Source organism: Neurospora tetraspora, assembly GCF_033439725.1.
Source record: "Neurospora tetraspora strain CBS 560.94 chromosome Unknown B0H65scaffold_6, whole genome shotgun sequence".
Lineage (NCBI taxonomy): Eukaryota > Fungi > Ascomycota > Sordariomycetes > Sordariales > Sordariaceae > Neurospora > Neurospora tetraspora.
In genome coordinates, this window is record NW_026944388.1 from 1,171,841 (window position 1) to 1,199,667 (window position 27,827).

The following is a 27,827-nucleotide window of genomic DNA, read 5'->3' on the forward strand; positions in this document are numbered from 1 at the left end:
AATACGAAATGAAAGCCACCGCATATATGTTTGCTAAAGGACCTTGACACGAATGTCAGGCATCAGCACCCAGGATATTCGAGCCAATGTCAGCACCTAGGGTCAAGCAAGCTTCAGAGACGTCGTCGAGGTGCGTTAGCTCACAAGACAACAAGATCATTTCCACGTAACAACGAGTTGAAGGAGCTCACCACCATCGAAAGTGACACGAGGTGCCTAACGTTGTATGTCGTTCTTTCATTTTTCCACGATAAGCCAAAAACGGCCAGCCACTACTCCTCACTCCAATGTTGTCTGCCATTCACTCACTGCTTCACTTAGACCATCGCGCCATCAAACCCCATTCCAGGGCGCCATCCGTATGATTTGTTTACACAAAAATAGGGGGAGGGGGACAATAACAACAGCCTGAACGTAGACGTAAACAAAACTGGCCACCCCTTTTGCAACCCCACCCCTATTTCCCCACTGACTCATCCTGAGTTGACTATGCATACCCAAGGCAAGGAGTCCATTTCCTTCTTCGTCTCATAACGCATGCTACACGTATCCACTGCTGCTATACTTCTGGGTTCGAATTTCAGATTTATACAAAAAACAGCCGGGGTTCGAAGCCCGCTGGTTCGGTCGAGGAAAAAACATGTTCCCGTTAGTCATGCCGATTCTCTGGCCTCTGCGTATTTGATCCGCACGGTCGCATTACAGCTGATTGAGGACTGATTATACACCATTCGAATCCACAGCGGTTCGTATCTTCGAAGCTGCTTAGAAGTCCGGGAACAAGTGGCCGAACCTGATATGCGTTAGCATCCACATATTATATGAACCTTCAATACCAATAAACTTACTCATCTGTCCCTCCTTGTCCATACCGCTCAGTCTCCTCAGGGTACCTGTCGAACTGGCTTGCGTCTCCTGCTCCGGCCTTGACCGGCGGAGTATAGGGCGCGTCGATGTCTTTCCTCGCAAGTCGGTCCCAAGTCACCTCGGCAAACCAAGGGTGTCTCTTGACGTCTTGCGGCCCGCCGTACAGGTTTCCAAGGCGCTTGGTCAGGTCTGCCGTGATCAACCGCTCCAACAAGTCCTGGGCGTCGGGGTTGACCCACTGAGGGTATCTGACCTTGCCCTTGAGAATGTTTTCGTAGATCTTCATGGGAGAGCTGCCGTCCCAGAAGGGTGTGTAACCGCAAAGCATTTCGTAAATCAAAATACCCAGGGACCACCTGTGTAGATTTCATATTAGCAATTGAAAGCAATGAAATGTTGCCGAACAGGTAGGTGCCTTACCAATCTACAGACTTGTTGTAACCCTTGTTGGAGACAACCTCTGGTGCCAAGTAGTCTGGAGTACCACATAGTGTCCACGTCTTATCTGGAACCCGCTTGGCGAACCCGAAATCCGTTATTTTCAGGTGGCCGTGGCGGTCAAGAAGAAGGTTCTCAGGCTTCAGATCTCTGTAAATGATATCCCGCGAGTGCAGGTACTCCAGAGCCAAGGTGACTTCTGCAGCGTAGAACTTGGCAACGGGATTAGGGAAGCGCTATAAGGTCCCGTGTCAGCCGCATATACTCCTTGACTAAAAGACCATTTAAACTCACTCCGGACTTCCTCAGCAGCGAGAAGAGCTCGCCACCCTCCACGAAATCCATCACCATGTAGAGATTCTTGGCGTCCTGAAACGTTCCCCATAGCGTGATCAGGAAGGGGTGTTTGACCTCCGCTAGCATTCTTCTTTCGTCATTAGTGTGTTCGACCTGCTTCATCTTGACCACTTGGGCCTTCTTCAGCACCTTAACGGCATAGAAGCGCGAGTTATGCCGAGACTGGACCAGGTGGACTCTGCCGAAGCTACCGGTGCCGAGGGTTCTCAATATCTCGAAGTCGGCGAGCGAATACTTGCCCTTGGTGGCCCTGGGCTGACTGGGCTGAGGCTGTAGTTGCTGTTGCTGCTGCTGCTGCTGCTGCTGCTGCTGTTGGGGTTGTTGCTGCTGCTGCGGCGGCTGCAGTGATGCTTGCTGTGTTTGAGGCATGGAGGGCTGGGGCGTGTGCGGCGCAGGCAGGCCGCCGTTAGCTGGGGATACAGATGGAACGTATCTAGACGACTGTTGATAGGAGCCGGGCTGGTCGTATTGCGGTTGGTGTATGAGGTTGGAGATGGACGGGAGGTTCTGCTGCTCCGCTGCTCCAGGAGAGGGCGTGTGCTGAGGGGGATAGGAATGCTGTTGAACCGGGAGGGAATTCATGTTGACGGGAGTCTCGTGCGGCAAGGTAATGGGCGTATGGGCGGTATCGATGGTGGTGGTGCCGGTCGTGGCTGACTGGGAAGTGGCCTGCGACGCACTCGAGTGCGACGAGGCCTGGGCGATGCTGCTCTGGATGGAGTTGTGGTCGAAGCTCGAGGCCGAGTTAGGGGTGACTGGGCTGGTTGGGTGGCTAGTCGTGCCCTCTTTCGTCCGTTTCTTTTTGAGGAAACCGAGGGTTGGCAAAGGCATCAAATCCTATTTTCGGGTCGACAGCCGAGCGAGACCTGGGCCGTCTAATTGGGGAGCTTGGAGACGGGGGCCGGGACCGAGACGCGGAGGAGAGAATCGAGCAGGAGCAGGAGGAGCAGGAGGAGCAGGAGGAGCAGGAGTGGAGGAGGCGGCGGCGGCTGTCGCGACTGCAGGATGAATGCAAGGCAATCAGTAAACACGAAGCTTCAACGGAGGAAAAGCCAATTGGCACATGCGGCTGCTGCAGCGCATGGGGAAGGAACGACCCGGCTTCTGAGCTTTGATGTTGGGTGACACCGGAAGAAGAAAGAGATAGGGAACGGCAAGCTCGAGGAGGGCAAGCGCAAACGCTCTGATCAAAGCAGTCGCGATGCAACTCGGGCTGCGGTATCGGTGCTATCTCAGCAACTGAACACCTCAGGACCTCATGCATTGACAAGCAGCGTCGCCGCGTTGAAATGGAGTATGTGATAGCGGGAAGGTAGACGGGAGCGGAGGGGTGTAGAGCAATGCAGTGCAGTGACATGTGCTTATTGACATTTGGATATTAGTTGGACACATACCAGACAACTTGCTACCTTTTGACAGGACTACCCAGCGAGCGCTCGTGTGTGTGGCTGAGAGGATGAAAAGACGAAAGAAGCCAGAAAGCTCGAGTAGTTGCGTATATGTTATGGTGAAGCAAAGCGCAAAGGTGCGGCGACGTCAGGAATTGAAGCCGGAGGTGAAGTCACGCAGCGATATATTTCCCCCTCCCTTGCAGGTTGCTTTTTCCTTGTAGGGCGGGATGGGGTAAGGTGTTTTGAACTGGAACCCTGTCAGTGTCGTGAAACAAACTGAGCTGGGAAAGCTGTTGCTGTTGCTGTTACGTGTTGTCGAATGGAGGAGCTGAGGGCTGAGGGCTGAATGAGGAGAAGAGGGATGTCGAGATTGAGGAAACAAGAAGAGGGTTGACAAAGACGGGAACGGTCAGGACGACATGTGCGCTCTTTCTTGGGACTGCTTGTCCTATTTCCATAGGGAGACGTCTCTCTGCCTTTGTACTTGGAGCCACGCACGCCCCAATTGTTTTTTGGTAGCTGACTTCTTTGCTTTCGTTGCCTTTTGCTTTTCTTGTTTGGCTCCATGTGGAGCGCGCCCCTGGTGAAGTCTCAAGTTCCCCTTGCTAGAGACGATCCCTAGAGAGAGCGGTTAGATAGACTTTTTGTACACTTGGCCGAATCCAACCCTCTCCTTTTGAAGACGTCGTGGAATTCCAGTGACATTGGAGGGGCCCGAGGAGCGGCTGGTGGTGTAAAAGGTGGGGTTTCCTTTACCCTTTGGAAGGGATCGTCCCTGTTGGATAGACTTGTCGCTAACCCGCCTCATCGTCATCGCCTTCGGGATCCAATCACGTCACCTTGGACTCGTGTCGAAACTGGGGGTCAGAAAATGGTCCATTACATACCATGTCCTCAACTCCGAGCTCCCAAGTTGGGAATACTGTTATCAACCGACCATTGACACTCGGCGGACACTCGGGGAGGCTACCCGGCCCGTCATTATACCCACCGGCATAGGATCCCGCTTGTCGGCAGTTTGTAAAAGGCTGGAACCCGCGCCTCTTCTACAAGTACAGTCACCTCCAGGATCAGGGCCTATATATCTCGGGAACAGGTAAAGGCAGATAGATAGGAAAAGTCTCATTTTGACCGTCGCAATGAGTAAAGGGCAGTCGTCTCGGAATACCACCTCTTCGACAGAGGGGCAAGCTCAAAGTACACAAACATAAAAGAAAATAGACCGTCCGTGCCACCCGCGCCGATGCAGAAACTATATGTGCGAATCCTCATCCTCTTTTTTTCTCCTCTTCTCGATTGCGTGTCGCGATTCACCACCACCACTCCATTGTAATCACCGCATATCCTATCCCCTAAAAACGATGGCTGCGCTGCTGCTTCGTCCTGTACGCCGTGTATCCGACATAGGCGCCTCCCACGGCAAAGAAGAAGAAGAGAGTCTTCACCAAGAACCAGGTCCAGCTGCCCTCAGTTTGCTGACCCGTCACCTTCTTGCCCTTGCCGCTGCCAGGTGTAGACTTGGTCGGCGGAGCGGTAGTGTAGAGGTTCCTGGCGTTGACCGAGATGATATCGTGGTTGTCGCTAAGCTCGCCCGTCTCGGCCGTGAAACCAAGGTAGGCCACAGGAGGGATCGTGGGCGGCTCGTTGGTCTCGAAGCAGAGAACCCACTCGCCCTCGTTCTTGTACTGCAGCTCGAGCTTCAGGTACTTATCCTGAAAGTGCGACAGCTTGAACTTGGTCGGCACGCTGGCGTGCCTGATACCGCGGGCCGAGCAGCCGGCCAGCTCCTGGTTCTTGCCATCCGTGTCCTTGTCGTACGAGGTCCGGCCGTCGCCCACCATGGCCATGACGTAGGGGAAGACGACGCCGGGCCGGTTGTTCTTGTACGTGTCGAAGAAGATGCCGAGACCCTCGAATCGGTCCTGGTTGCCGAAAACAGGTCCTTCCCTCCCGCGCTCCTTCGTGAGCCACATGGCAAATCCATCGCCGTAGAGCGTGTTCTTTCCGTGGATCTTGAACTCGACCTCGATTTCCCAGTTGGTTGCTGTCAAGGGCACCTTGGACCAAAGGTTGCCCGTCTGCGACTGCCGGTCGGATGTGAGACGGATGTACCTTGGTAAGAAGTACGGTTAGCGACGTCTTCTTTGGCCTCCTATCCGACGTTGAAGAACAACTCACTGGTCTGTGCGAATAATGGTGTCTCCTCCAAAGTCATACCACCGACTTTGCATGTCCGAGTCCAAGTATGGCTGTAGGTTGTGAACAACACCGCGTTAGTCATTGTAAACAAGACGTTGTCGACACAAGGCCCTCGGGATCCGGAGATTGTGCGCGCATACCTGGTTCAAGCTATGCGTCCTGAGCTGTTGGAAGAAAGCGTTAGTACCATGCGCAGAATGGCGCGAGGCAGAGCTTCCGGAACTCACTCCAATGCTCTTCACGTTGCCCTCTGCATCTTGCTGCACAGCACCGTGTGCCGCCGTGGCCAGCCACAAGGCCGACAGTGCCGACGTCAACAACATCATGATGCCCAGAAACCTAACCTAACGATGCGGCGGATCTGCTTTGGGAGGAGGAGAAGGGGGAGGAGTAGTAATGATAGTGTTGTTGTTGTTGTCGTTGTTTCGATAGAAGCCCGCAAGGGGGTTAAATGCAGAAGAATGGGATTGAAGAAAACGAAGGAATAGGAAAAGGGGAGGGGGGAAATGAGCGTGCAGAAGGTATTCAGATAATGTCGTTTCGGAATTTGAGCCGAAGTGGTGTCGCTTCGCGCCGCTGGTTTGGTGGTTCTTGATGCGGTTGTTGAACCAACCACGAACTGTTAAACCTCAGGTTAGCTGGCCTTTCCGCACGGGCAGGCCGAGAACGAGGGGGTCACCGTGAGACCGTGCAGCGCCCGAGAGGCAGAAAATGGAATCTGGGGCAGCTTGGCAGCGAGCCTGCGACACATCAACGACCTATGCGAGGCTGGTAATTATCAGTGGTGATACCGTACAGTACCTTCCACTCTTGGCCTCTCTGTTAATGCCTCGGCTTATTCACGGTCTAACTCTGTGACACTAACTAACAAATGGTTGAAACAACAATCGTATCTTACAAAGTTTACCATCTTTTACCCACAGAAGCTTTGCTCGACCATTCGGCTTCTACGACAGGGATCCTAGGAGCTTGCAATCAGTGGATGATGATGAGTTGCGGATTCGAAGATTGAAAGGGAAACGCAGTGGAACCAAAGCTGGGCAAGCTCCAGACTCTTGCCTGCCGGGAGGCAGCTATGTGATTTATCGATGAACGATAAGCGATAAGCAGCCCGTGGCTGGTGCAGCGACCCACTTATTCTTCACTCCAAGTGCACTGTAGTCGCCGCCAATTGTTCAAGGACAACGCTCTCTTCCTCAACTGTTTCACTTATTGATCGATCTACCAAAGCTTCATCATGGTGGGCTTCTCCTTTGGACTGAAAAAGGCCGCGGCCTCCTCAAAACCAGCGCCGGCCAAGAGGAAACCCGCGACCTTCGGCGGCGATGACGATGACGAAAACACGACAGCTGGAGATGGCCAGCCCAAGCCCATCGCCGCCATTGAAATCACCGAATTGGACGGTTTCGACGATAACACGAGCACCCCTATAGAGACAGGAGATGAAGACCGCAAATCGAAAAAGAAATCAAAGGGACTACCACAACCACCACCGCCCGTGTCCGCATCAGCATCAACATCATCAGCATCAGCATCCTCAAACAAGAAAGCACCTCCCGTCGCCGCCCAATTCGGCGACCTCTCCTCCGCCCTCGAATCGCGCAAATACGCCCAAGCCGCCGCCGACGCCGACCCCTCCATCTACGACTACGACGCCGTCTACGACTCCTTCAAGGTTCCCCAAAAGAAAGAAAAGGAAGCCGACAACAAGGAAAAGCGGCCCCGGTACTTTGACGCTTTACAAAAAGCGGCCGAGACGCGCGAGCGCGACCGGGCGATCGCCGAAGAGAAGAAACTAAAACGCGAGCGCGAAGCCGAGGGGGACGCGTTTGCCGATAAAGAGAAATTCGTCACGGAGGCGTACAAGCGCCAGCAGGAAGAAAACCGACGGCTGGAAGAAGAAGAGAAGAAGAGGGAGGAGGAAGAGGCGAAGAAGAATAAGAATAAAGGGTTAACGGACTTTTATAAGCAGATGCTGGAGAAGGAGGAGCTGGAGCATGTGGCGAAGATGAAGGCTGTTGAGGAGCGGGTTAAGGCTGGGCCGGAAGCTGCACAGCAGAAGAAAGAGGGGGAGGAAGGGGAAGGGGAAGGGCAAGAAGAAGAGCAGGACGCGGAAAAGAGGGCGGCGGAAAAGGCGAAAGAGATTAATGCCATGGGCGGCAACGTCATTATCAATGATGACGGTGAGGTGGTGGACAAGCGACAACTGCTCAAGGGCGGTTTGAACGTGGCGCCCAAGAAGAAGGTCGAACACCAACAGGAGAAGGCTCGGCAGGCGGCAAAGCCCGCTGCGGCAAGCGGACCGGCTAAGGGCGTGTTCCATGGCGGAAACAAGCAGGCAATGCGGGAAAGACAGACGCGCATGCTGGAGGCTCAGCTTGAGGAGAGGCTTAAACGGGCGAGAGAGGAAGAAGAGGAAGAGAGGAAGAAGGTGGAGCTGGTGGCCAAGAGTAGGAAGACGGAGGCGGATATCTCGAGCGCGAAGGAGCGGTACCTGGCGAGAAAGAGGGCGGCCGAGGAGGCAAAGAAGAAGGGGCTGGAGGAGGGTGCTGCGCCGTAGTGTTGTTTTCTGAACAGCTCGGTTTTGTTATGTTTTTAACTTGTTTAGTTTCCGTTTTTGTTGACATGAGATACCCCCTTCTTTTTGGGAACCTGGCCCAGACCACGCCCAGTCCCCAGTAAAAGCATATGCCAGAAGAAGGAAAATAAATGCTACTTTTCCAAAGGTCTATAAAAAAGCCTTGTGCCCCGTTTTCCTTCCCTTTCTACCTATACCATTTCCCTTGCCCGTAATTGCGCTGATGTTGATACACACGTACGTATACGGTACGGAAAACGATGTCACCTCCCCAACCTAAACAGCCGCTCTTTTTCCCTTCGTTCGTTCGTTCCTTGCTTTTCGCTTCTCTGCTCTAGCCTGCCCTCTTACATTTCCAACCCTCAGCCGTAACCGGACCCTATGCCCAATGCGAAACTCTCCACGCCACCACCATCCACCATTCCTCGTTTATCGTCCAGAGTTTCCATTCAAAACAACAAGTTAAAGGTTGGTCCGGCGGTCGGTTACGGTATTGGCATGGCGTTCAAATAACAATCGTTTCTCCCTCTCCTCTTTGCTCTCGGCTTCGGCCCCGTACTTCCTCAACCCATTCTACTGGTTACCCATCTCCTGCTGTATCCTCTTCAAGTACGTCGTGTTGACCACGTTCCACGCCGCCATGTACTTCTCCGTGCACTGGGCCACGCACGTCTTCTCGGCGCTGGAGAGGGAGGAGCCCGGCTTGGGGACGCACGAGGTGAAGCAGTTTTCGCCGATTTTCTGTTTTTCGTTACAAGAGAGGTTAGTTAAACGATTGGGATTATATATTTCAAAAGTAGCTGGATTGGGGGAGAAAGAGCTGAGGGGTGTATAGTATAGCTTGGGAATGGGGGCTCGGCTGTGAGGGAGAGCTGCGAGAGAACTGAAGGTAGAGAGAGACTGAAAGAAAGAAAGAAAGAAAGAAAGAAAGAGAGGTACGTACCTCCATCAAAGTCCGCGCATTGGCGCTCTGGGACTCGATGAGGACCTGCTTGATGATGGCCTTCTTGACGGTCTCGGAGGTTGAGTCGGACATGGTTGCGGTTATTGTGGATGTTTGGGTTTGGTGGTGGTTGGTTATTAGATACGAATTGATCTTGGCGGGGCTAAGTAAGATCTTGGTGACGGCTTCAACCAAATGATGCAGTGAACTTCGAAGCTCCGGATGCAACGCATTGTTTATCGCTACGTTATGGAGGTGTGGCGTTAGTGGTGATTGCCGGTGATAAGGTGAGGCTGGTGCAAAAGCAGTTCTTTCCCGGCAGGCAAAGTGCTGGATAGGCAGGAAAAGGGGGCCCCTTTATGGAGGAAGTTGACAAAACAATTGACAACAACAACACAACAATACCCGTGGGTGTGAGGCTGGCTTATATAAGGGAGGCTGGCCAGACTACACCCACTCAAGACCCACGGGTAATGGAGTTGGTGTAGAAGCCGTATACAAATAGTTTCATCAGTTCCCGACAAGACCAGTTAAATTGACCACTGCTAAAAACATGAATGACATGGCCAAATATTACTACTCAACGCTCCATGCTATGTACGCTCCATGTGCTCTCGACAAACTCAACTCCCTCCTACCTTCACTCCCACAGGCCACAGCGAGACAAACCACCGCACCGCACCGCACCGCACCCACTCACAACCTCAACTTCTTGCTTATCTTCACCAAAACAACCCCATCACTCTCCATCCCCTTCGCATCCAACAAATGCACAAACCGATACCCCTCCCTCAACCGATCCAGCCTCACACACGCCCATGCCGCCAACGAATCCCTTCCAATCTCATCATCCAGCACCAAGAACCTCACAAACGATAGCTCCGGGACCACACCGGGGATATTCTCAAACTTGAGCTGTTGTGTTCCTTTACCACCCTTCCACCAATCCGGATCGCGTCCGTAACCTTTAAGAGATTTCGTCTTGGCCTTGTACTCGCCCTCTTTTTCCTTGCCGTCCTGCGGCAGCTCGTCCGTGCCGTGTCGCTCGCCGGGCTCTTCCACGTGCAGTTCGACTTTGAGGTAAGGGCGGAAGGAGTCGATTTTGGTGTCACCGGGGGGAAGGGGGAGGGATTGGGCGGCGAGAACGTCGATGGTTAGGTCCATGGTGTAGTGCTGGACGGCGTCGGCTTGGGTGTCTGAGGCTTCGGGGGAGGGGTTGCCGCCGGTTAGTTTGCCGCAGCGGTAGCCTAGGGTCTTGTTAGTGTTCTTGTCTGCCTTAAAGAGGGGTGGAATAAGTGGACGTACCAGCAGGCTTGAGAACATAACCCCCAGTCCCAGCAAACATGCCCTCATTCAGCATCATACCCTCATCCCAATTCTGCCAGTTCAGCGCCACAATCTGGATCCCCTTTCTCCAAAACACGGCTGGGTCCAAGTTCGACGACAAGATACGCATACCAGATGGGTACGCCCGCATCAGGTAGCGCTTGTTATGGTCGAACAGCGCCTTCCGACTCTCCTTGTGAAGCTCCATCACGCCACCCTCCGACACAGAGAAGATGTGCGTCGGCATGTTGGCCTCGGGCTGCATCAGGCTCTTGAACGTGACGCCGCGCGTGTAGATGCCCATCTTGCTCAAAGCCCAGATGATCTTCGATGGCTTCTTCGCCCGCTGCTTCGGTTGGCCTGCTTCTTCTGGTAGCCCCGAAGCCGCGGAGACTGTGCTGTCTAGGTCCTCGGGGGTCGTCGAGCCCCCATCGTTGTTAGGCGGAGCGTACTTGACTTTGACGAGGATCTTGCCGCGCAGCTCTTCGGGGGTGGGAAGACACTTGGCATCCTCCTCCGGCTCGGGAAGCAGCAGGTCCCCCCAGGTCTGCCGCATAATGTCGACCATCCTCTCCTGTTGCTCAGCACTGCAGTGCACCTCGAGGCTGACGATCAGGGGCAGGTCGGTTGTGACAAAGCCGTAGTCCTTGATAGCTTCGCACACGTCCCGGAAGGTGATGTCTTTGGTTAGCGTGTACCCGTGCAGGACTCGCGGCTCCTTGGTGCTCTTCCTACTGAGTGTTTGGAATAAGGAAGCAGAGCCACCGCTCTTGCTCTTTTCTAGGGGGTTCGTTTCCGCTGACAATCCTGCCGGGGCGGTCTCGTTGGTTGTTGCTGCCGGCGCCACTACCGGTGCCGCTGGTACCGCCGCCGCCGCCGTCTTTGTTGTGGTGGGCTGCGGAGATTTCTTGTCCTTGGACTTCTTCCTTCCACCGAGAAAGCTAGGCAGCTTACTCTTGGCTTTCCTCTTCATCTTGCTCGCCGTCTCCTCCTCGCCGCTGCCATAGGCATCAGAGCTGGAGCTAGAACTGCTTGAAGTCACCGACTCGGCATCGTCGTCATCACCATCCTCCGACTCGGAATCCGAGCCATCCCAGACGTCCACCTCGATGCAGCGGCACCCGCGCAACAGCACGTTCTTGTACGCACCGGCGCTCGACTCGCTGGAGAGCTGGTTGCCCGTCAGATACGTGTTGTGGCTGGAACTGATGAAGTAGCTCGAGAGCGGGTAGCTGAGGTCATGGGAGTGCGGAGGCGCAATCGAGTTGGCGGCTGAAGAAGTGATATACCGAACAAAACTCTCATAGTCCCAGTCCTGGTGAAGCGGGAAGTCCCGAGCCAGCTCGGCTTCGTCGTCGCCTTGACAGCACCTGAGCCAGACAGAAACATCTTCCTGGCGCCAGGCCTTGGTCACGGTATCGGCGTGTGCGCTGTAGATGCGTTGTAAATGAGCCGCAATGCCTGGACTGAATGTCTTGACCTTCTGCTCGGCGCCAGATAAGCCACCGCCTCCTTGGTGAGCTCCATCGGGGAGAGACATATTTGACTTGAGACGATGCATAAAATGGGAGCACTAGACAACGACCGAGGGGAAAAAAGGCGTGAATCCAATGTCTGTACGATGACAGAAGGTGAGAATGGGTTGTACAAGGAGGCAGCCAAAGAGCCAACAGACAGGCCAGACCGGGCCCAGACCTAGCTCACGATTCAGGGGACCCCGCGACCCCGCTTGAAGCTGTTGATGGTTGGTTGGTAAGGTTGACCTGGCGTTTGATGGTGTTTGACTTCTTCAAAGGTTGTGAACTTGGAGACCGGCGGGAAAGAGGAGGGAAAAATATAGAGGTGGAATGAGGTGATGATTGGGTATAAATGATGCTGAACAGCTCTTCAGGCTCCGGTTCATCACGACCTATCCATCTCCAACATTGCCGTTGCCGTGGAAGCTCTTGGACCCCACAGGACCCCTCCCGTGTCATTGACCAGTGGGGGCATCCCCTAGCCATCAGATCGAACAGCGAGATTGGCGCGGATTGGCGGCCGTTAGTGGTCCAGGTCAGGGGTGCTAAGACCGGACTGCTGTTTCGTCTCAACTTGGCGTGGAAAGTTCCAGGTTGGGTTGGGGACGGTGATAGCTTCAGCCTCAACTAACAAAAATGGGGCCTGTAGACATACAAAATAGTGTAACAATGTCTGTTGAAACCACCAAGTAACGCCAAGTGCTATAAATGTTTACTTTCCCTTTTAGGACCTCCAGGTTCCCGTCCGTTTCTGTGTGCTTTACAGTAGTCTAGATCTAGGTATATCTATCAGACATCATATGATACCGACACAATTGAGATTATCGTCCATTGGACCCTTAGTCTTACAAGTCCCATCTTTGATGTTGTACACCGGCCTTTTTAAACAAGGGCCTGGCCCATAAACATGCTCTCCTTAACCTCAGCAACGACATCCCTCCTATCATCCTTGCCCACCAGCACGATACCCCTACCACGACGGTTCATGCGACCAGCGCGGCCCAGCCTGTGGATGAAGTCGATAGTCGTATGCGGCACATCATACAACACGACAAAGCGCACAGCAAGGGTATCGATACCTCTAGACGCCAGATCCGTCGCCACAATGACCTTGGTATTAGGCAGATGCCTCCTGGTAGGGGAGCTGCTCACGGCACCACCGGCCTTGCCTCCTTCAGCAGCAGCAGCAGCAACATCCTCAGCAGGCTTGCTGATCTTCATCGGCTCGTTCGACGTGAAAGAAGCCAGCATCTCCGACTTGCGGTGCTCCTCCGTGTCACGGTGAAGAGCGATGGCGTCGATGCCCTTGGACACCAGGTAATCGGCCACCTGCTGGGTGGTCTCGCGCTCGTTGACGAAGACCATGATGCGCTTGACGTCGATCTCGTCCCTGGGGCCCTCGTGCTTGGCGGCCTCCTTGCCGATGGACCAGATGGCGTCGGCGCAGGCGAGCATCTTGTTGTTGCGGTACGGGTCCTTGGACACGTCGATCACGCCGAGCTGGACACGGCGGGGGATGGCGTGCAGGTTGGGAGTGGTGATGCGGTTGATGTAGGGGAATTGCTCCTCCATGTAGGTGTCCAGACGGCGCGGGATGGTGGCCGAGCAGAGGATGAGCTGCTTCAGTGAGGGCATGGCGCGGTCAACGATGCTGGTGGTGTCGCCGGAGAAACTGCGGTCGAGCAGGGAGTCGGCCTCATCGATGACGAGGTGGCTGACGCGGGACAAAACGTTGGGATCCGACTTGGCGATGGTGGCGAGCAAGTGAGGTGTCGATACGATCATGTCCACGCCGATGGGGCTATACAGGTTGCGCTGGTTCCTGAGCGGGTTGATGCTGGCGGACAGAGGTCGTACCTTGAACTTGGTGTAGTGAGCGAGCTTCTTGGCAACGCTGGTGACCTGGTCGACGAGCTCTGCCGTAGGAACCAGGACAACCACACGAGGCCGGGCCGTGTTGGGATGAGGTTCGAACTTCTCGATCCACTCAGACACCGGCGCACCTCCACGATGTTCCTTCTCGGCAGCTAGACGCTCGTTGTATGAGGCGACCAACTCATCATCAGCATCACCCTTCTTCAAGGCGTTGACAGCGGGAACCAGATATGCCAACGTCTTGCCAGATCCCGTCTCGGCAGCCAAAAGGAACTCTTCCCTGCCATTGTCTGATTTCGGTCGCCTCGGCTTCTTCCCCATCGGCTGCCCTAGCAGAGCCGGGATAGCCAATCTCTGTACGGGCGTGGGCTTGATCTCCGTCATGCCTTTGAGTGCCTCCTGCGCAATAGCCTCCTTCACCACCGGCAGCAGGTCGAACTGGTCGAAAGACTGCATCTCCTGCATCCGTTCCTTGATGCTTGTTCTTTGTCCGTAGCTGATGGTCGCGAGCGCACGTTGCATCTTCAGTGCCTTTTGTCCCTTGGTCTTCTTGTCCCTCTTGTCCCTCCTGTCGTCCTCCTCTACCGGCTTCGGTTTGGGTGCTTTGCGCGGGTCGATATTTGCGACTCGTCGGTTCATGCCCGCCCAAGGGCCATCAGGTTTGTTCCGGGGCTTCTTGTTGCCCTCGCCAGGGCCTCGTACTGGTGGTGGTCGGGCAACACGATCGGACAGCACCATGCGCGAAGGGCGCTGCTCGCGCCGTGTCGAAAACGTTCTCTGGCCGGCCCATGGTTCAAGGCTTGCTCTTGCTGACGTCGATGTGCTTGTCGTTGCGGCCGAACGGCAGATGAGGCACACCGAGTCCCTCGCTGTCTTCCACATTATGTTGAGATTCCCGTGCGCCGACGGCTGTGGTGTCGAGAGATGCTGTCCGTCGTCTTGCTCTTCTTGGCTGATTCCGTCGTCGACAAAATTTTTGGCAGGCGAATTTCGTGATGTGTTTACCCCAACCTTCTCCAAAAGTTTGAAAGAGAGGAGGGGCAAGCGCCAACAAACCAGTGGTGCTTATCGGCAATCTCAGACTGCTGGAATGTTCTGCCACTGTTCACCACCTGTAGGGGTCTCTGCTTAGCGTTGTGTTTCAGGGGTCTCTTCACCACCATGTCCCTGTAAAAGTCCATGTCATTGTACACTAAACTCATGATGGGAATGCCTTCACTTTCGACATGGAATCACATCACAAATTCGTGACAAGGAACTCAAGAGCTGAGTACTACTTATTGTAGGGATATTGACTATAGGGAATAACAAAACTCAACAATGTACTAGGTCGTTCTCTTCCTTCTTTTTTTTTTCGTTCATCAAAACAATCTCAAGAGGCCTTGTCGTGTCTCTGCCAACACAACTTGAACTCCGGGAACCATAGGTAATCGCATACTGTATCCATGTCTCATGTTCTTCATTAACCCATATACACCCATTACACGTCCCTGCATAAAACACATGGCTAATTCAACAATTCACCCGCAGCGCTCCTAGCTGCATTGGCCTTGATCCTCCACCATCCGACCCCCATGGCGACGGCGGCGGTGCCTGCTGCCAACAGCCTAAAGCAACACAGAGTCAATCGATAATCTGAAGAAAGGTTATCGTCTGAGCTCAGTGTATGCCTTACGTCTGTCTTTTGCGGTTGCCCGCAATTCGGCTCAGGATACCGCCGATGAAGTCCACAATAATCAGCTTGCAGAAGGTGGTGAACCATCCGCCGTTCGGGTCCTGCTTGATGACTGGAGCATCGTTGGGCGGCGGCGAGCTGGCCTGTGTTCCCTGTCCGCCTCTCTTTCTGACCGTGTTGGCGTTGTCTGTGTCCGCGCCTGTTGCTGTGACCGATGCCTCGGCCTCGCTACGGACATCAGCACCGGTAGCATCTGAGGCAGCAACGGGCTCATCGGTGCTCTGCTGAGCATCAGGTTGAGATGGCTTCGAGCGTTCGGTGGTTTCCGCAACAACCTCTGGGCTGGGAAGGAGGCCGTTCGTGGGCTTGGAATCCTCAGGTGCTTGCTCTTCCTGAGCGGTAGGTTCAACAGGCGCCTCGACCGAGACAGTGTGTACTGCGACTTCGGGAATATCCTGTGCCTGAGGCTCCAGCGTCTTGGTGGTCAGATCTTCGGTGTGCTTCGTCTTCTTCGGCGAGTCAGGGCTTAGAGAGATTCCTTCATCCTCAACAGCCTCCCTAGGTGTAGTTTCGTTTGACGCTGCGGTCTTGTGGGGAGGCGAAAGCTGAACCGTTGAGGAATCATCTTCCTTGCTGCTGGTCGGCTCCTCGCTCTCCGAAATCGATTGCAGCGACAAGGCCGACGACTGAGCCGAGCTGACGGACATACGAGGTGAATGGGGAACATCTAGCCTCTTCACGGTGCGGGGGATCACGCTTGCTCCGAGAGCGGTGTCGTGGGACACTTCAGATTCCCTCCGTGAATTCGAAGAGCCGATGATAGGTGATGGGGGAGCGTCCTCGATAAGAACCTGGTCCTCCTCGAGACCAGTCTCAAGCTTCCGAACAGTATCGATGATCTCGTCGCGGTTGGATGGGAAGCGTTCTAGGGTGGGATCGTTAATATCGATATTCTCCTCGTCGAGCGGTGATTCCTCTCGGATCTCGTTGTCCTGGTCCACGTCCTCGGATACAATCGTGATCGAAGGTTCTTCGCCGTACATACCGGCGCACTCATGTGAGAACAGAGCTGGATTATGGGGGCCGTCCTCGGCGGGAGTAGCAAGCTCAGATTGATCGGCCTCCGTTGACTGTTTGTAATGTTAGCATACTGTAAATCATTCAAAGCATTACAGAACCATTCTCACCTCGGTGTCCAGGTATTTCGCGCTATCAGCGACTTCCGCGGCAGTGTCCGCAACTTCGGCAACGGGCGCGTCCAGATATTTCGCGCTATCAGCGACCTCCGCGGCAGTTTCCGAAACTTCGGCAATGGGCGTGGCAGACAAGCGACGGAAACCAGTCCTTCCAGCCTCTTCATCGGAGACGCGATCCTCAGGTGTTCCTTCGTTGAGGAGTGCAGCAGAATCAGCGACCTCCGCCGCAGTCCTGGCAAAGATTGGCGTAGCAGCACCTGACTGCGAATCGGTAACAGGTTCCGAGCGGGCAAGAATCTCCTTGGCCGCATTAGCGACAGGCTCGGGCTGCTCAGCAGGCGTGTCGGCCGCCTCCTCCTCAACAGGAGCAGCCTCTTCAGCAGGTGCAGTCTTATCAAGAGTAGTTTCCTCGATAGCCTCAGTCTCCTCAACATGAGCGGGCTCCTCAGCATGGGTCGCCTGGACGGCCTCAGCATAGGTCGCCGGGACGGGTTCGGCCTCCTCGGCAGGAGTTGCCTCCTCAACTGCAGCGGTCTCAACAGGGGCAGCATCAACAGCAGGAGCAGTTTCTTCGGTAGAAGCGGCCTTTTCAGCAGGGAGCTCTTCAGAGACAGGGGCGGCCTCCAGAGGAGCCTCCTCAACAGGAGCATCCTCAGAGGCATGAGTAGACTCCTCAACAGGCGCAGCCTCCTCAACATGGGAAGCCTCAGTGGCAGGAGTAGTCTCCTCGGCAACAGGGGCAGTCTCCTCGGCGGGGGTAGCCTCGGCAGCCTTATCAACTTCAGAATCCTCTGCAACCGGAGCCGCCTCAACCGCCGGAGCAGCCTCCTCGACAGGAGCATCCTCAGAGGCATGAGTAGACTCCTCAACAGGCACAGCCTCCTCAACATGGGAAGCCTCCTCAACAGGCGTAGCCTCCTCAACAGGCGCAGCCTCCTCAACATGGGAAGCCTCCTCAACAGGCGCAGCCTCCTCAACATGGGAAGCCTCCTCAACAGGCGCAGCCTCCTCAACATGGGAAGCCTCAGTGGCAGGGGCAGTCTCCTCGGCGGGGGTAGCCTCGGCAGCAAGAGCGGCTTCCTCAGAGACATCAGCAGGTGTCTCAGAAGGAGCAGCTTCTTCAGCAGAGTTGGTCTCAGCGACGGGAGCAGTCTCCTCAGACACAGAGGTGGCCTTCTCAACCGGAGCGTCGTCCTCAACTGGGGTGGCCTTCTCAACAGGAGCAACATCAACAGCAGGAGAAGTCTCTTCAGCAGGAGCAGCTTCGGTCGCCACGTCAGCCTTATCAACTTCAGAATCCTCTGCAACCGGAGCCGCCTCAACCGCCGGAGCAGTCTCCTCGGCCTGAGGAGCCTCTGCTTCCGGAGCAGCCTCAGTAATCTCTGGGGAAGCCTCGGCTTCTAGAGCTTCATGAGCCACAGCTGCGTAGGTCTTGGCGTCAGTTCCCTCCTCATCAGCCTTCTCCGGCGCAACCTCCTCCGAAGTGGCCTCATCGGTTACTGTTGTCTCCTCGGGAGCAGATTCCTTGGTAGGCTGTTCCTCTTGAGCAGTCTCATGGACGGCATGTTCCTCGGCATCCTCCTTCTGAGTGGGCTCCTCCTCGGACACCTCAATTGGATGAGCCTCGTCCTTGAGATCGGTCTTGTGAGGAGTGGTGTCATCCTTCACGTCGACCTCGTCCTTGGTAGCAGCAACTTCAGGGGCATCCTCAGTGACATCCTCTTGGGTCGTCTGCTGGGTGGATTCCTCAGGGGTTGTCTGTTGGGTGATCTCTTCCTGAGTAGTCTGTTGAGTGACCTCATCGTCGGTTTGGGTATCCTGGTGAGCGGTTTCCTCCCGAGTGGCCTTGTCCTTGGTATCGTCCTCGTGGGCAGGCTCTTCCGAAGTCTCCTTGATCGCGTTCTCTTCGGTGGCCTTTTCCGGACTGGCCTCTTCGCGGGCAGTCTCCTCCTCAGCAGGCTTCTCCTCAGAAGGCTGTTCCTCAGTGGTCTTCAAGGTGTCCTCCTGAACCTTATCTTCATGAATGGGCGCAGAGTCCTCCTTCTCAGTTTCCGCCAGAGGGGTCTCTTCGTCCTTGGAAACAGACTCCGGGGCAGTCGTCTCGTGGGTAATGTCCTCGCTGTGGTTGACCTCCTCCTTAGACTCGGTGGTCTCTTGCAAGTCGGACTCCGTAGCAGGAGTTTCCTCCTTCAGGGTTGTCTCGGTCTCGGGGGTGGTCTCGGCCTCTGGAGCAGCGGAAACAGTCTCCTCAGCTGGAGTGGCTTCCTCTTGTGCCTCGACTTGCGAGGTGCTCTCCTCCTGAACATCAGCCTTCTCAACGGGTGATTCCGCGTCGACCTCAGCTTCCTTCTTGTGCTCAGCGTCTAAAACGGTGGTCTCCTCGGGCTTAGACTCTTCCGTTTCAATGGTAGGCTCGGCAGAGGTTTCCTCCTCTGTAGAAAGGGACTCCTTGGGCGCCGACTCGGCCTCTGGAGCAGTCTCGTGGGCGAGGACTTCCTCCTTCGGGGCCGCCTCGTGCTGTTGAGAGTCCTCGGGCTTCGAGCTGGTCTCCTCAACATCGGTTGCTGTCTCGACCTTGGTCTCCTCTGGGGTGGCCTCCTCTGGGGTGGCCTCCTCCTCCTTGGAAGGTGTCTCAGCGGATGAAGGAGCCTCGACTGATGTTGAGACCTCAACGGGCGCAACGTTGCTCTCTGTGGAATCCTTTGTCTTGGTCTTATCCTCTTCCTCCGAGAGAGCTTCATCCTTCAAGGTAGCCTCAGTAGTCGAAGGGGCTTCAGCCTTGGTTTCAGTGTGAGCCTCCAAGGTAGTGTCGTCCTTTGCCGCAGCGTCGTCCTTGGCAACAGCATCATCGTTGGAGGTAGTATCATCTGCGCCAGGAGCCTCGGTAGTGGAGACATCTTCAGCCTTGAGGACAACATCGTGCTCCGGGGTGTCTTTTGTCTCTGAGACCGCGGTGATTTCTGTAGCAGTGTCCTTTTCTTGGGGAGCCTCAACCTCGGGAGCAGTATCTCCATTTGTTTGAGGCGCATTCTCCTCTGGGGTTGCCTCGTCGTTGGGAAGGTCGGGCTTGGGTTCCTCCCTAGATACGGTGTACAGGTCAGTAGTTGGTACCGACGACAAGAACAAGGCAGTCTTCCACTTACTTTGGCGGGTGTTGGAACTCCAACTCGTTGTTTCTGAACCCAGAACTGTCTGTGACGGTAGGCGCGCCCTCGTCAAGGACCCACCAATCGCCCAAGCCGATACGGAACTTGTAGACTGCCTTGGATCCGACTTCACCCCAGATTTCCTTGGTGAAGACGTGTTCTCCGTCAGCACCGGTGGTGCAGTCCATCTCCTGGGGTTGCCATTCTGGCTCGGAGAAAGAGCCAGCAATAAAAAGTGGCGGCTGAGTGCCGGATGACCGGAATGTAATGGTCGTAGACACCTTGGTGGAAGCCATGGTTTGGGCTTTGAGGGTTTCGATAGATGGAAAGTGTGGGGAGTTGAAGTGTAATTTGAGACTATTGGGTCATTGGCCCGGATGCCCAAATGCTGTGCACCGATAAAATAAAGTGATAGCTCCTGAAAGAGCGCTCTAGGGTAGCTTTGTAGGTTGGCGGTGATTCGACGTTAGCTGCTGGTTCGTAGCTGGAGTCGCACAGGCCTTGTTGACGGGATCAACCAGCTGCTCGAATCATGGAGATTAGTATGTTGACAAGCGATATCATGGAGTGGATCTTGAACAGTGGAGAGGCGACGGGAGTTGGAAGCGAAGGTGCGCAACACAGAAGAACAGAAGCTCGAAACTCGTTTCTCGAAGCTCTCTCCATGTTGCTTGGGTGGGCTGATGACTGACGGGATGTGCTTGTGCTGGAGTGAGGTGCGGGGTTTGGGAGTTTTGGGTACCTTGTCTCTCTTCAGAGTGTCTATCGTAAGCTCAGCCTCGACCAGATGGTGACGTCTAAGATAGAAGCGCTACGCGACGGCAAGAGGATGACAGCGTCGAACACTGGTTTGCAGAAGATGTGGGATGGATGTTCCAAGGCTGCCAGCGAAATGTGCAGGTCGAGCAGCTGCTGGTTGGGAAAATGGAGGGGGAGAAGGAATCGGACGGACAACTCACCACTGGAGCCGATCTCGAGGCAGTCGGGGTTATTTAGGCAGGCAGACCAGTTCCGAGATAAGGGCCTGAATTTGTTGGGTGGTATTGACTGTGGATACCTCTAAGGGATATGGATACTGTGTGTGCTGTGCTCGACTGTGAGGTGCGGTGCGTGCTTGGGTGCAAGTGGGTGGTGCAGTCCTTGGTGTGTTCGGGGAGAGGTGCAGTGCTGGATGAAGCCCCTCACTGGCAGGTCTGACGCGCGGGGAATCAGAAATGGACGAGGCAGGTGCAGACCAGAGAAGTGGAAATTCCCCTCTTCAGTCTGTTTACCTCATATGAGTCCGGGATATGGCTGATCGATGTTTATCCTAGGAATTGTCGCAGTGCAACCTATCACGCAATTCGTCTACGGAAATGGCAGCATCTCGTTCGATGGCTGTTATCAACTTATCATGATCAGAATGGACGTTGTTCCTTGACCGGTGCGGACAAGGGAAGGCGGCTAGGTAGGTGGTTGTTTTCTTCAGCTTCCAGGTTTTCTTCATTCTCCCTGGATCTGCAGTTCGGCACAATTGTACGGCGCTAGCAGTGCAGTGCAGTGTAGTGATCTGAAGCTTGCTGTGCTGACCTACGCCTACCTTGCCGTGCTTGCCTACCTACAGCCACCCGACACTCGTCTTTTTTTTGTTTTTGACGGTTCGTCGTTCTTCCTCAAACATACATACCTCTACTGGTACCTCACTGCATCAATGTAATCAAGACCGCAACCGTCCCGACATGGATGTGTGCCCTGCTTCGGCTGCCTTGCATACATAGGTACCCTTGCTTGTGAACGCTGCACAAAGATAAACGAACTGGAAAGCGCGGAGCTGCAGCATTTGTGTACATGAGCACACCTTCCCGTCCCTCTCTTGCGGTCCAAGGTCAGACCGAGTGGCAAGTGGTGGTGCCACTGCACCAAATTTACGCGAACGAGGACGAGCAAGGCCAGAAACACAAATTGCAGTGGGTTCCCGTCAGTTTGCACCCTTTGCACGTCGGGCGCGATTGATAGGCTGATGGATTCTTGTTGAGAAGAACACCAGGGCACACCGCAAGAATAGTTTTGAAAATCTCTTCAACAACCTCAAATTTAGCTGCACTCGAGCCGTTTGCCGATTGGTGATGCAGAAATGCAAAAAGACGCTACAAAAAGTCCAGATGCTCAACTGACAAAGCAAAAGAGCTTGGCTTCGTTGTCGCCATGTACCGATGGCGCTAAACGCACGGGCTCTCGAGGTGCAGATCCCCCGCATTGAAGGTGGACATTTGCCAGGTTGGCGACATGGATCTTACCATAGTAAGTGGTCAAGTGGGCAATATTGGGCGGTGAAAATCGGCACAGAGCTTCATGCCTTCAACGACCGCCTTTGTTCTGACGCCTCCATTCACATGCCACCCTTGTTGTGAACTATTCTGACATGCAAGGTTATGGTTGTCTCAGATCCATCTCAAAACTTTAAACACTCGGCATCAGGGCCCATCATTATTTTCCAATTGAACATTCACGTACAAGTGAATTTGCCTTTTCCCAACCTTTTCATCCCTGCGGCAAGTATAGATTTTTCTGACAAATCAACAACCCCGCGACGAACATTCCGAAAATATCTACCCACGAATTCAATAAAACGAATCGCTCACCAATTCCGAGAACCAGCAACAAATCACTTGCCCGAGACCACCTACCGGATCCGATACCTTGCCGTGGTCTATCCGCAACGGGATCGGCGCCGCACTCAACAATCAACATCCAACCGTAAACCACTGCATCAATTGACGTGTAACCACGCCTTTGGTCGACATGTCGGTTTTCCTGCCCCCCGAGACCATCACGGTCAAGCGGCGCAAGCGTGGCGCAGAAGACGCGCCTGTCGACTTCCTGAGTTAGTTATCTCCAACAAGTTTCTGTCAATTCCTAGTTGCAATGCTAACTACTGGACTCAAGGGGTCGAGGGAAGCAAGCGTTCTCGAAATGGAGAAGGCAGCTGGGTGTATCGGCTCAAACAAGCAACAGACATCATAGCCCCGCAGCCAACCATACCGACCATTCAGACCACGAAAGAAGGCGATGAGAAGAGACGCATCATCAAGCCTCTACCCCGTCCGAGATCGCAGAGGATTACACCCCAGCCCGACGTTACGCCATCCACCGAGCCGACATCTACGTCCCAGACGGCCAAGGAACCCACTCTTCGACGATTCCACCTGTCCAAAACCATTGTATCGCAAGCCGCAACATCAGGACCCGTCTCCAAGAAGCGCGCCAACACCGCCATCTTCGTCGAGCGGAGTTCCAAGCGAAAGTCACTTCACGAGAACCAAGCTCTCGAGCAGTCGAAACCCACGAGCGTTCAAAATGGTCCGGCCGCCCTTCAGCCCAAGCCCTCGACCGGCTACACCTACCAGGAGCCTCCTCCAGCCGATCCCAACGACACCGGCGTGAAGCGATCATACAAGCGGCCCGGTACGAGGCGCTTCCAACCCCCGGCTGAGTCGTCGAAACCCGGAGCCCACCCTGCTCTTCCCCCATCGCTGGTCAATCGCAATGTCAACGTCGACATGGATCAGCTCGCCCAGGAAATGGACGCCTACACACTCAGCGCTATTACCAGCCATCTGAGCAAGCTGGACGAGGCAAGTGCCAAGGCTGCGGAGAGGAAAGCCAAATTCAAGCCCAAGGCTCCCGCGCTGAGGTACGCGCAACGACACCCGGAGGCTGCGGCTGCGGCTGCTCCTACTAAGGAGGCGGCCCCTCAGGCCACTGCTGCTGCGCCGGTGGATGATGATATGGACATCGATATGATGGACACCTCGGATGATGACGAGTACGTCATTGAGGAATACTACCGCGTGCCCGCCAGCCGGCTCAACGAGGAAGAGGTGGCGGCCACGCAGGTTGGTCTGCTGGTGTTTGATTCCGAGCCCGATAAGACCGAGTTCTTCTTTGGCACGGAGGAGGATGACGAGTATGAGTTCCCGGAGGATGAAGATGATGAGAACCGTATGTGCTTTTTTTTTCCTTCCCTGCTTTCCCCCCTTGCCCTCTATTCGATATACAGCACTAACACCCATCGCCAACAACAAACAGACGAGAACTACTACGCAGCCGACTACCCCGACGAAGACCTCGAATGGGACGACGAGCTCGACCGCAACCCTTACGAATACGTCACGGGCAACGCCTCGGATAGGGAGGAGTTTGACGCCGAATTGGATGACAACGACGACGACGACTTCGTCAAAGCTGACGAGAGATTCATGGATCATGTCTGGCAGACTAGTAATGAGATGGCGGATATGGTTGCTTATGCGAGAGGGTATGATGGAGATAGACCGGAGCCTGCGGTGGCTGGGTTCCCGAGGGGATTCCCTTATGAATAGGATTGATAGGGATGCTTGGCTCTTGGGAGGCTTGGTACGTGGAGGTTAGGTTTATGGGATACCCGAGCGAGAGGAGAGGGGAGGAGGTGGCTGAAGGGAGTATTACCGTCAGTCATTATACTATGATTGCATACTCAAGGTGGATTACTTGCTTATAGGCTATCACATAGTGCGTAGTATGACGGCATACCACAAAGCAGTAAATATATGGACTGCACCGGCGGTAGTTGTTACAACACCACAGCAGAGCGGATAGAGTTAGGATATAGTTAACTTCCTCATAACTCCATTCATATTCGTTCTACAAACTATTTGGTAAGAGATTACCTCCCGTGCTTTTGACTTACAGTGATGCAGCAAAAGTCTGTGTGCATACCCCAGTTTTCCATACAAAATACCATCAAATCACTACTACCATTTAACTTGCTAGAAAAAAACACCACCACAACGCAAAAAGGTTTCTTTAACGAATGTGTCATGGAATCAAAGCCTTTCTCCCAACTTTTGTACTTTTTGTGTTTGTAGAACCTGATGTGCCCCTGAAGTGGCAGTGCGCCTCTCAATCAGTACGTAGAGTTCCAAGACTGGCAGGAAGCCATTGATTGACTGGGGCGTACAGAGAGAGGCACAACTCTTATAAAGCATCATGAACGGAATATATCTCGAGGCACTGAGGACAGGCAAACACATGCATGACACATAAAAATTGAAAGACTGAATAGTGCTTTCTCTCCATACAATCAATGTACAGAAATTCCACTATAGTCAGTCATAACATAGCATAGTCATAGTATAGCCCAAGCCAATGTACCACTCAGTAAAAGTCCAGATAGGTATCTTTTTCAGATGGTAAAACATCCAATGTAAGTAAGCCTAGTAGAAAGTATGTATGTATGTATATAAGAAACGCGCATAGAGACCAACCAGTAAGAACAAGTTCAAGTAGTAGAGGTAAAGTTTGAATTCAGATGTAGTAGCTTCTTCTTCTTCTTCTTCTTATTTTATGAAGAGATCTTGATATACGTACAACAACAACTACACGACTGCTTGCTGTCTATGAACACACTTGAATACGAAATTGACAAAACGTGCTAAAACGGAGGGTTGTAAATGGGCAAAATGACTGACGAAGATGATGATATATAAAACATAGAGAGCGAAGATGAAGAGAAGAAAAGTGTAAATGACGGAATAAATCAAATCAACCCAAACAAACACATGGAAGTTGCTGTAAACCCCCCGTGTGTAGCCTTTATAAGGTCTTTCTTGGTGCCAGCTTCTTCTGTCTCTCTTCTTTCTGCCCCTCCCTCACTCTCCCTCTCCTTCTCTCTTCCTTTCTTACTCTTCTCCTCGCCCCCCTATTGTGTAATTTGGCCCAATTGAACCGGACCAAAAATCTCCTGTAACATTTAAAAACGAACGCCTCAACCATGCATGCCCAAACCTATACCTATACCCACAAAATGCCACAAACATGCGCTTATATAACGAACCCATATCAACATGCCTCTAAAAAGGCCCTGCCTGCCCAGCAACAACAACAAAAGAAACCAAAAAAACACCCTTTATACAACCCCCCAAAATCACATAACAACACAAACAGCAGTCCTAGCCCTCCTCCTCCCCCCCGCTCCCACCCCTTCACCAGCCCCATCTCCCCCGGCTCCTCCCCACACACCCTCACCATCCTCACCATCCTCACCCAGCTGACCACCCAACCCCTCCTCATCAGCATGCACCATCGCCGCCTCCCTCGCTCTCCTCCTCCTCCGTCTGCGGCCCGCACCGTCCCCGCCTGCTCGCTCCTCTTCCTCGGCTTGCATGTACTGCGCCCACTTGGCTTCGAGACGACGAGCGGAGGGGAAGGAACCGCGGAGGACGCGCTTGGTGTGCTCGTCTACGGTCTGTTGCCAGCCGTAGTAGCATTTTAGGGCGATGGTTTCTGTGGGGGGGAGGTTCTGGGTGGTGATGGTTGTGGTTGTGGTTGTGGTTGTGGTGGGAGGGGGGTTGATGGGGGTGACGGTGGTGGTGGTGGTGACGAATTTGTTGTCGGTGTCGAAGATGGAGGTTGTGAGGTCGGATGATGAGGGTGATGATGGTTGCGAGTCGGTGGTGGTGGTAGGGAGGGTGGTGGTGGTGGGAACCGAAATCTTCATGGGTTCGGTGTTTCGGCTAAGGACTTCCCGGATTCCGGTCCAGGTGACGTTGCCGCAGTCGTAGACGGTTAAGTGTAGAGTGACTTTTGGCAAGCCTGAGGGCTGCTGCTGCTGAGCGTTGAGAGAGATGGCTTGACGCTTGGCATCCATCGCGCGCTGACGGACCATGGAGGCTGCTTCGGCCAGGACCAGATCGCTGATACGCGTGTTATCCATGATTACGCTGCACAGCGATGTACAAGCACGGAAGACGGGTAGCATGCCCGTGTCCCCTAGTTTGCCGCAGTAGCCGATGCTGAGGTGTTCGAGCTTGCTCGCGCAGGGCGCTTTGGCTAGATGTTCGGACAGGAGAGAGTTGGTCAGCTCCTCGAGGTCTTCCAGTTCGAGATGAGTGAGGCGGGGAGTAGACGCCAGGATCGGTTCCAATGCAGAGTCGGTCAGGGTCGTGATGCCGGAGAGGATTAGACCTTCGAGCTCTGGAACCAGGTGGCCTAGGGCTTGGACACCCTGGCTGGTGAGTCGATTGCATCGGGAAAGATCGAGGTGACGAAGTTTCCGAGGTGGCACCATGGGGGTGTTTGTGAGAACGTCGATTTCGGGATCCACCCCGTGCATCATGACTTGTAGGGCAGCGTCACTCAGGTCTTCGCACCCTGCCAGGACGAGGCGTTCAAGGTTGTTGGTCGTGAAGATGGATTTTGCGACTTCCAGGTCCTTGAATCCCTTGACCTCACCGACTCGCAGGTCTTTGAGCTTTGGGCATCCTTCTACCACGGTTTGGATGGCCTTAGCATCCATGTGTTTGCACCAGGAGACGTTCAGCATCTCCAACTGCGGGCAGGACTCGGCAATGAGTCTGAGTGTTGTGTTGCAGACGGCTGGCAGGCCGGTAAGGTTGAGATTGACAAGTCTGTTGTTCCTCTTGATCAAATCGTGTAGTGTCTGCCGTTGTAGGTTTCGGCAACCTTCCAGGGTAGCGTTGACGAGATTCCGAGAAGCTTTCACCACCATCTCTGCGCGTCTGTGGTGTTCCAACTGCACACATCCTCGAAGATTGAGATCCCTAATGAACGAGCCCGCTGAAACGATGATTTGGGCTAACGCCTCAGCCGGGATCTGTTGATAGAATTCGGAAGCGTCACATCTGGTCCAAAGCTGCCCGTCATAGCACATGTCGTAGAACTCCTTGCTGACACGCGATGCGCGGACCAGCTCCTTGGGGCTGAGAAATGAGAGGACATGGATTCTGATTTCATGCGGCATGTTGGCCCAAAGGTTGAATGCCGTCAACCTTTTCTTATGATGAGGTAAGACGATCGAAGTCGTCATGTGGATGGGATGGCCGACTTTGCGGACCGCCAGCATAGGATCCGAAACATCGCAACCGGGCGTGTCGAGTCCTGGGGTGGTCGGAGCCGTAGAAGGAACGCTGGAAGAAGCTGAGGACGCTCCGTGGGAGAAGTAGGAAGAGCTAATGCTGGCCTGACCAAACGGAGATGGCGCATTGGGCGTGGCCAGACTAACGCATGACAGACTGGTATGGCCGTGGTAAGGACTGCTCGATGACCTTTGGCGTTGAAAGGGAGCCAAGGCCGGTGATGATGAGATACGTTGGAGACCTCGGAGCAGCTTTTGGCGTCCTTTGCTCTTTCCCCTTATCCCTTCTCCATTCTCAAGTGCGCCATTGCTGGCCGACCTGGGCGTTGACGGCCTGCTTAGTTGTGAATCCATGATAGCAACGAGTGTGGTTGGTTGCCGCGAGTTCTCCGTATAAGTGATCGAAACCGGCTCGATGTACTTAA

At 54.2% G+C, this 27,827-nt stretch overlaps 9 protein-coding genes across 9 annotated transcripts; 2 read left to right on the top strand and 7 right to left on the bottom strand.

Moving 5' to 3' along the window:
- Positions 1 to 434: 434 nt before the first annotated feature.
- Positions 435 to 2,715, bottom strand: B0H65DRAFT_255053 (cAMP dependent protein kinase A catalytic subunit). The gene is made up of 4 exons (XM_062822543.1): positions 1,600 to 2,715; positions 1,288 to 1,541; positions 849 to 1,223; positions 435 to 793 (listed from the first exon to the last, which is right to left on the bottom strand). The coding sequence occupies exons 1-4, from the start codon at positions 2,491 to 2,493 to the stop codon at positions 766 to 768; spliced, it is 1,551 nt and encodes a 516-aa protein (XP_062679259.1). The 5' UTR covers positions 2,494 to 2,715; the 3' UTR covers positions 435 to 765.
- Positions 2,716 to 3,964: 1,249 nt separating this feature from the next.
- Positions 3,965 to 6,019, bottom strand: B0H65DRAFT_254907 (concanavalin A-like lectin/glucanase domain-containing protein). The gene is made up of 3 exons (XM_062822541.1): positions 5,393 to 6,019; positions 5,232 to 5,302; positions 3,965 to 5,165 (listed from the first exon to the last, which is right to left on the bottom strand). The coding sequence occupies exons 1-3, from the start codon at positions 5,576 to 5,578 to the stop codon at positions 4,406 to 4,408; spliced, it is 1,017 nt and encodes a 338-aa protein (XP_062679260.1). The 5' UTR covers positions 5,579 to 6,019; the 3' UTR covers positions 3,965 to 4,405.
- Position 6,020: 1 nt separating this feature from the next.
- On the top strand, positions 6,021 to 8,216 carry B0H65DRAFT_254945 (coiled-coil domain-containing protein 55-domain containing protein). Its single transcript, XM_062822542.1, has one exon. The coding sequence runs from the start codon at positions 6,490 to 6,492 to the stop codon at positions 7,810 to 7,812; it is 1,323 nt and encodes a 440-aa protein (XP_062679261.1). The 5' UTR covers positions 6,021 to 6,489; the 3' UTR covers positions 7,813 to 8,216.
- A 187-nt stretch (positions 8,217 to 8,403) lies between these two features.
- B0H65DRAFT_431215 (mitochondrial import inner membrane translocase subunit tim-13) lies at positions 8,404 to 8,866 on the bottom strand (the record flags this gene model as incomplete). Its single annotated transcript, XM_062824931.1, has 2 exons — positions 8,404 to 8,571; positions 8,774 to 8,866. 2 exons carry the CDS (start codon positions 8,864 to 8,866, stop codon positions 8,404 to 8,406), a joined length of 261 nt encoding a protein of 86 aa, XP_062679262.1.
- A 603-nt stretch (positions 8,867 to 9,469) lies between these two features.
- On the bottom strand, positions 9,470 to 12,116 carry B0H65DRAFT_590489 (putative phospholipase C; the record flags this gene model as incomplete). Its single annotated transcript, XM_062831070.1, has 2 exons — positions 10,079 to 12,116; positions 9,470 to 10,020 (listed from the first exon to the last, which is right to left on the bottom strand). Exons 1-2 carry the CDS (start codon positions 11,658 to 11,660, stop codon positions 9,470 to 9,472), a joined length of 2,133 nt encoding a protein of 710 aa, XP_062679263.1. The 5' UTR covers positions 11,661 to 12,116.
- An 18-nt stretch (positions 12,117 to 12,134) lies between these two features.
- B0H65DRAFT_471951 (ATP-dependent RNA helicase mrh-4, mitochondrial) lies at positions 12,135 to 14,628 on the bottom strand. The gene has a single exon (XM_062827124.1). The coding sequence runs from the start codon at positions 14,371 to 14,373 to the stop codon at positions 12,499 to 12,501; it is 1,875 nt and encodes a 624-aa protein (XP_062679264.1). The 5' UTR covers positions 14,374 to 14,628; the 3' UTR covers positions 12,135 to 12,498.
- Positions 14,629 to 14,672: 44 nt separating this feature from the next.
- Positions 14,673 to 20,273, bottom strand: B0H65DRAFT_471957 (uncharacterized protein). The gene is made up of 4 exons (XM_062827125.1): positions 19,506 to 20,273; positions 17,323 to 19,441; positions 16,354 to 17,004; positions 14,673 to 16,296 (listed from the first exon to the last, which is right to left on the bottom strand). Exons 1-4 carry the CDS (start codon positions 19,802 to 19,804, stop codon positions 15,163 to 15,165), a joined length of 4,203 nt encoding a protein of 1,400 aa, XP_062679265.1. The 5' UTR covers positions 19,805 to 20,273; the 3' UTR covers positions 14,673 to 15,162.
- Positions 20,274 to 21,869: 1,596 nt separating this feature from the next.
- On the top strand, positions 21,870 to 24,177 carry B0H65DRAFT_471977 (uncharacterized protein). The gene is made up of 3 exons (XM_062827126.1): positions 21,870 to 22,371; positions 22,434 to 23,489; positions 23,577 to 24,177. The coding sequence occupies exons 1-3, from the start codon at positions 22,290 to 22,292 to the stop codon at positions 23,867 to 23,869; spliced, it is 1,431 nt and encodes a 476-aa protein (XP_062679266.1). The 5' UTR covers positions 21,870 to 22,289; the 3' UTR covers positions 23,870 to 24,177.
- Positions 24,178 to 25,293: 1,116 nt separating this feature from the next.
- On the bottom strand, positions 25,294 to 27,756 carry B0H65DRAFT_444336 (uncharacterized protein; the record flags this gene model as incomplete). The annotated part of the gene is made up of 2 exons (XM_062825678.1): positions 25,294 to 25,319; positions 25,548 to 27,756. The coding sequence occupies 2 exons, from the start codon at positions 27,754 to 27,756 to the stop codon at positions 25,294 to 25,296; spliced, it is 2,235 nt and encodes a 744-aa protein (XP_062679267.1).
- Between the last annotated feature and the right edge of the window lie 71 nt (positions 27,757 to 27,827).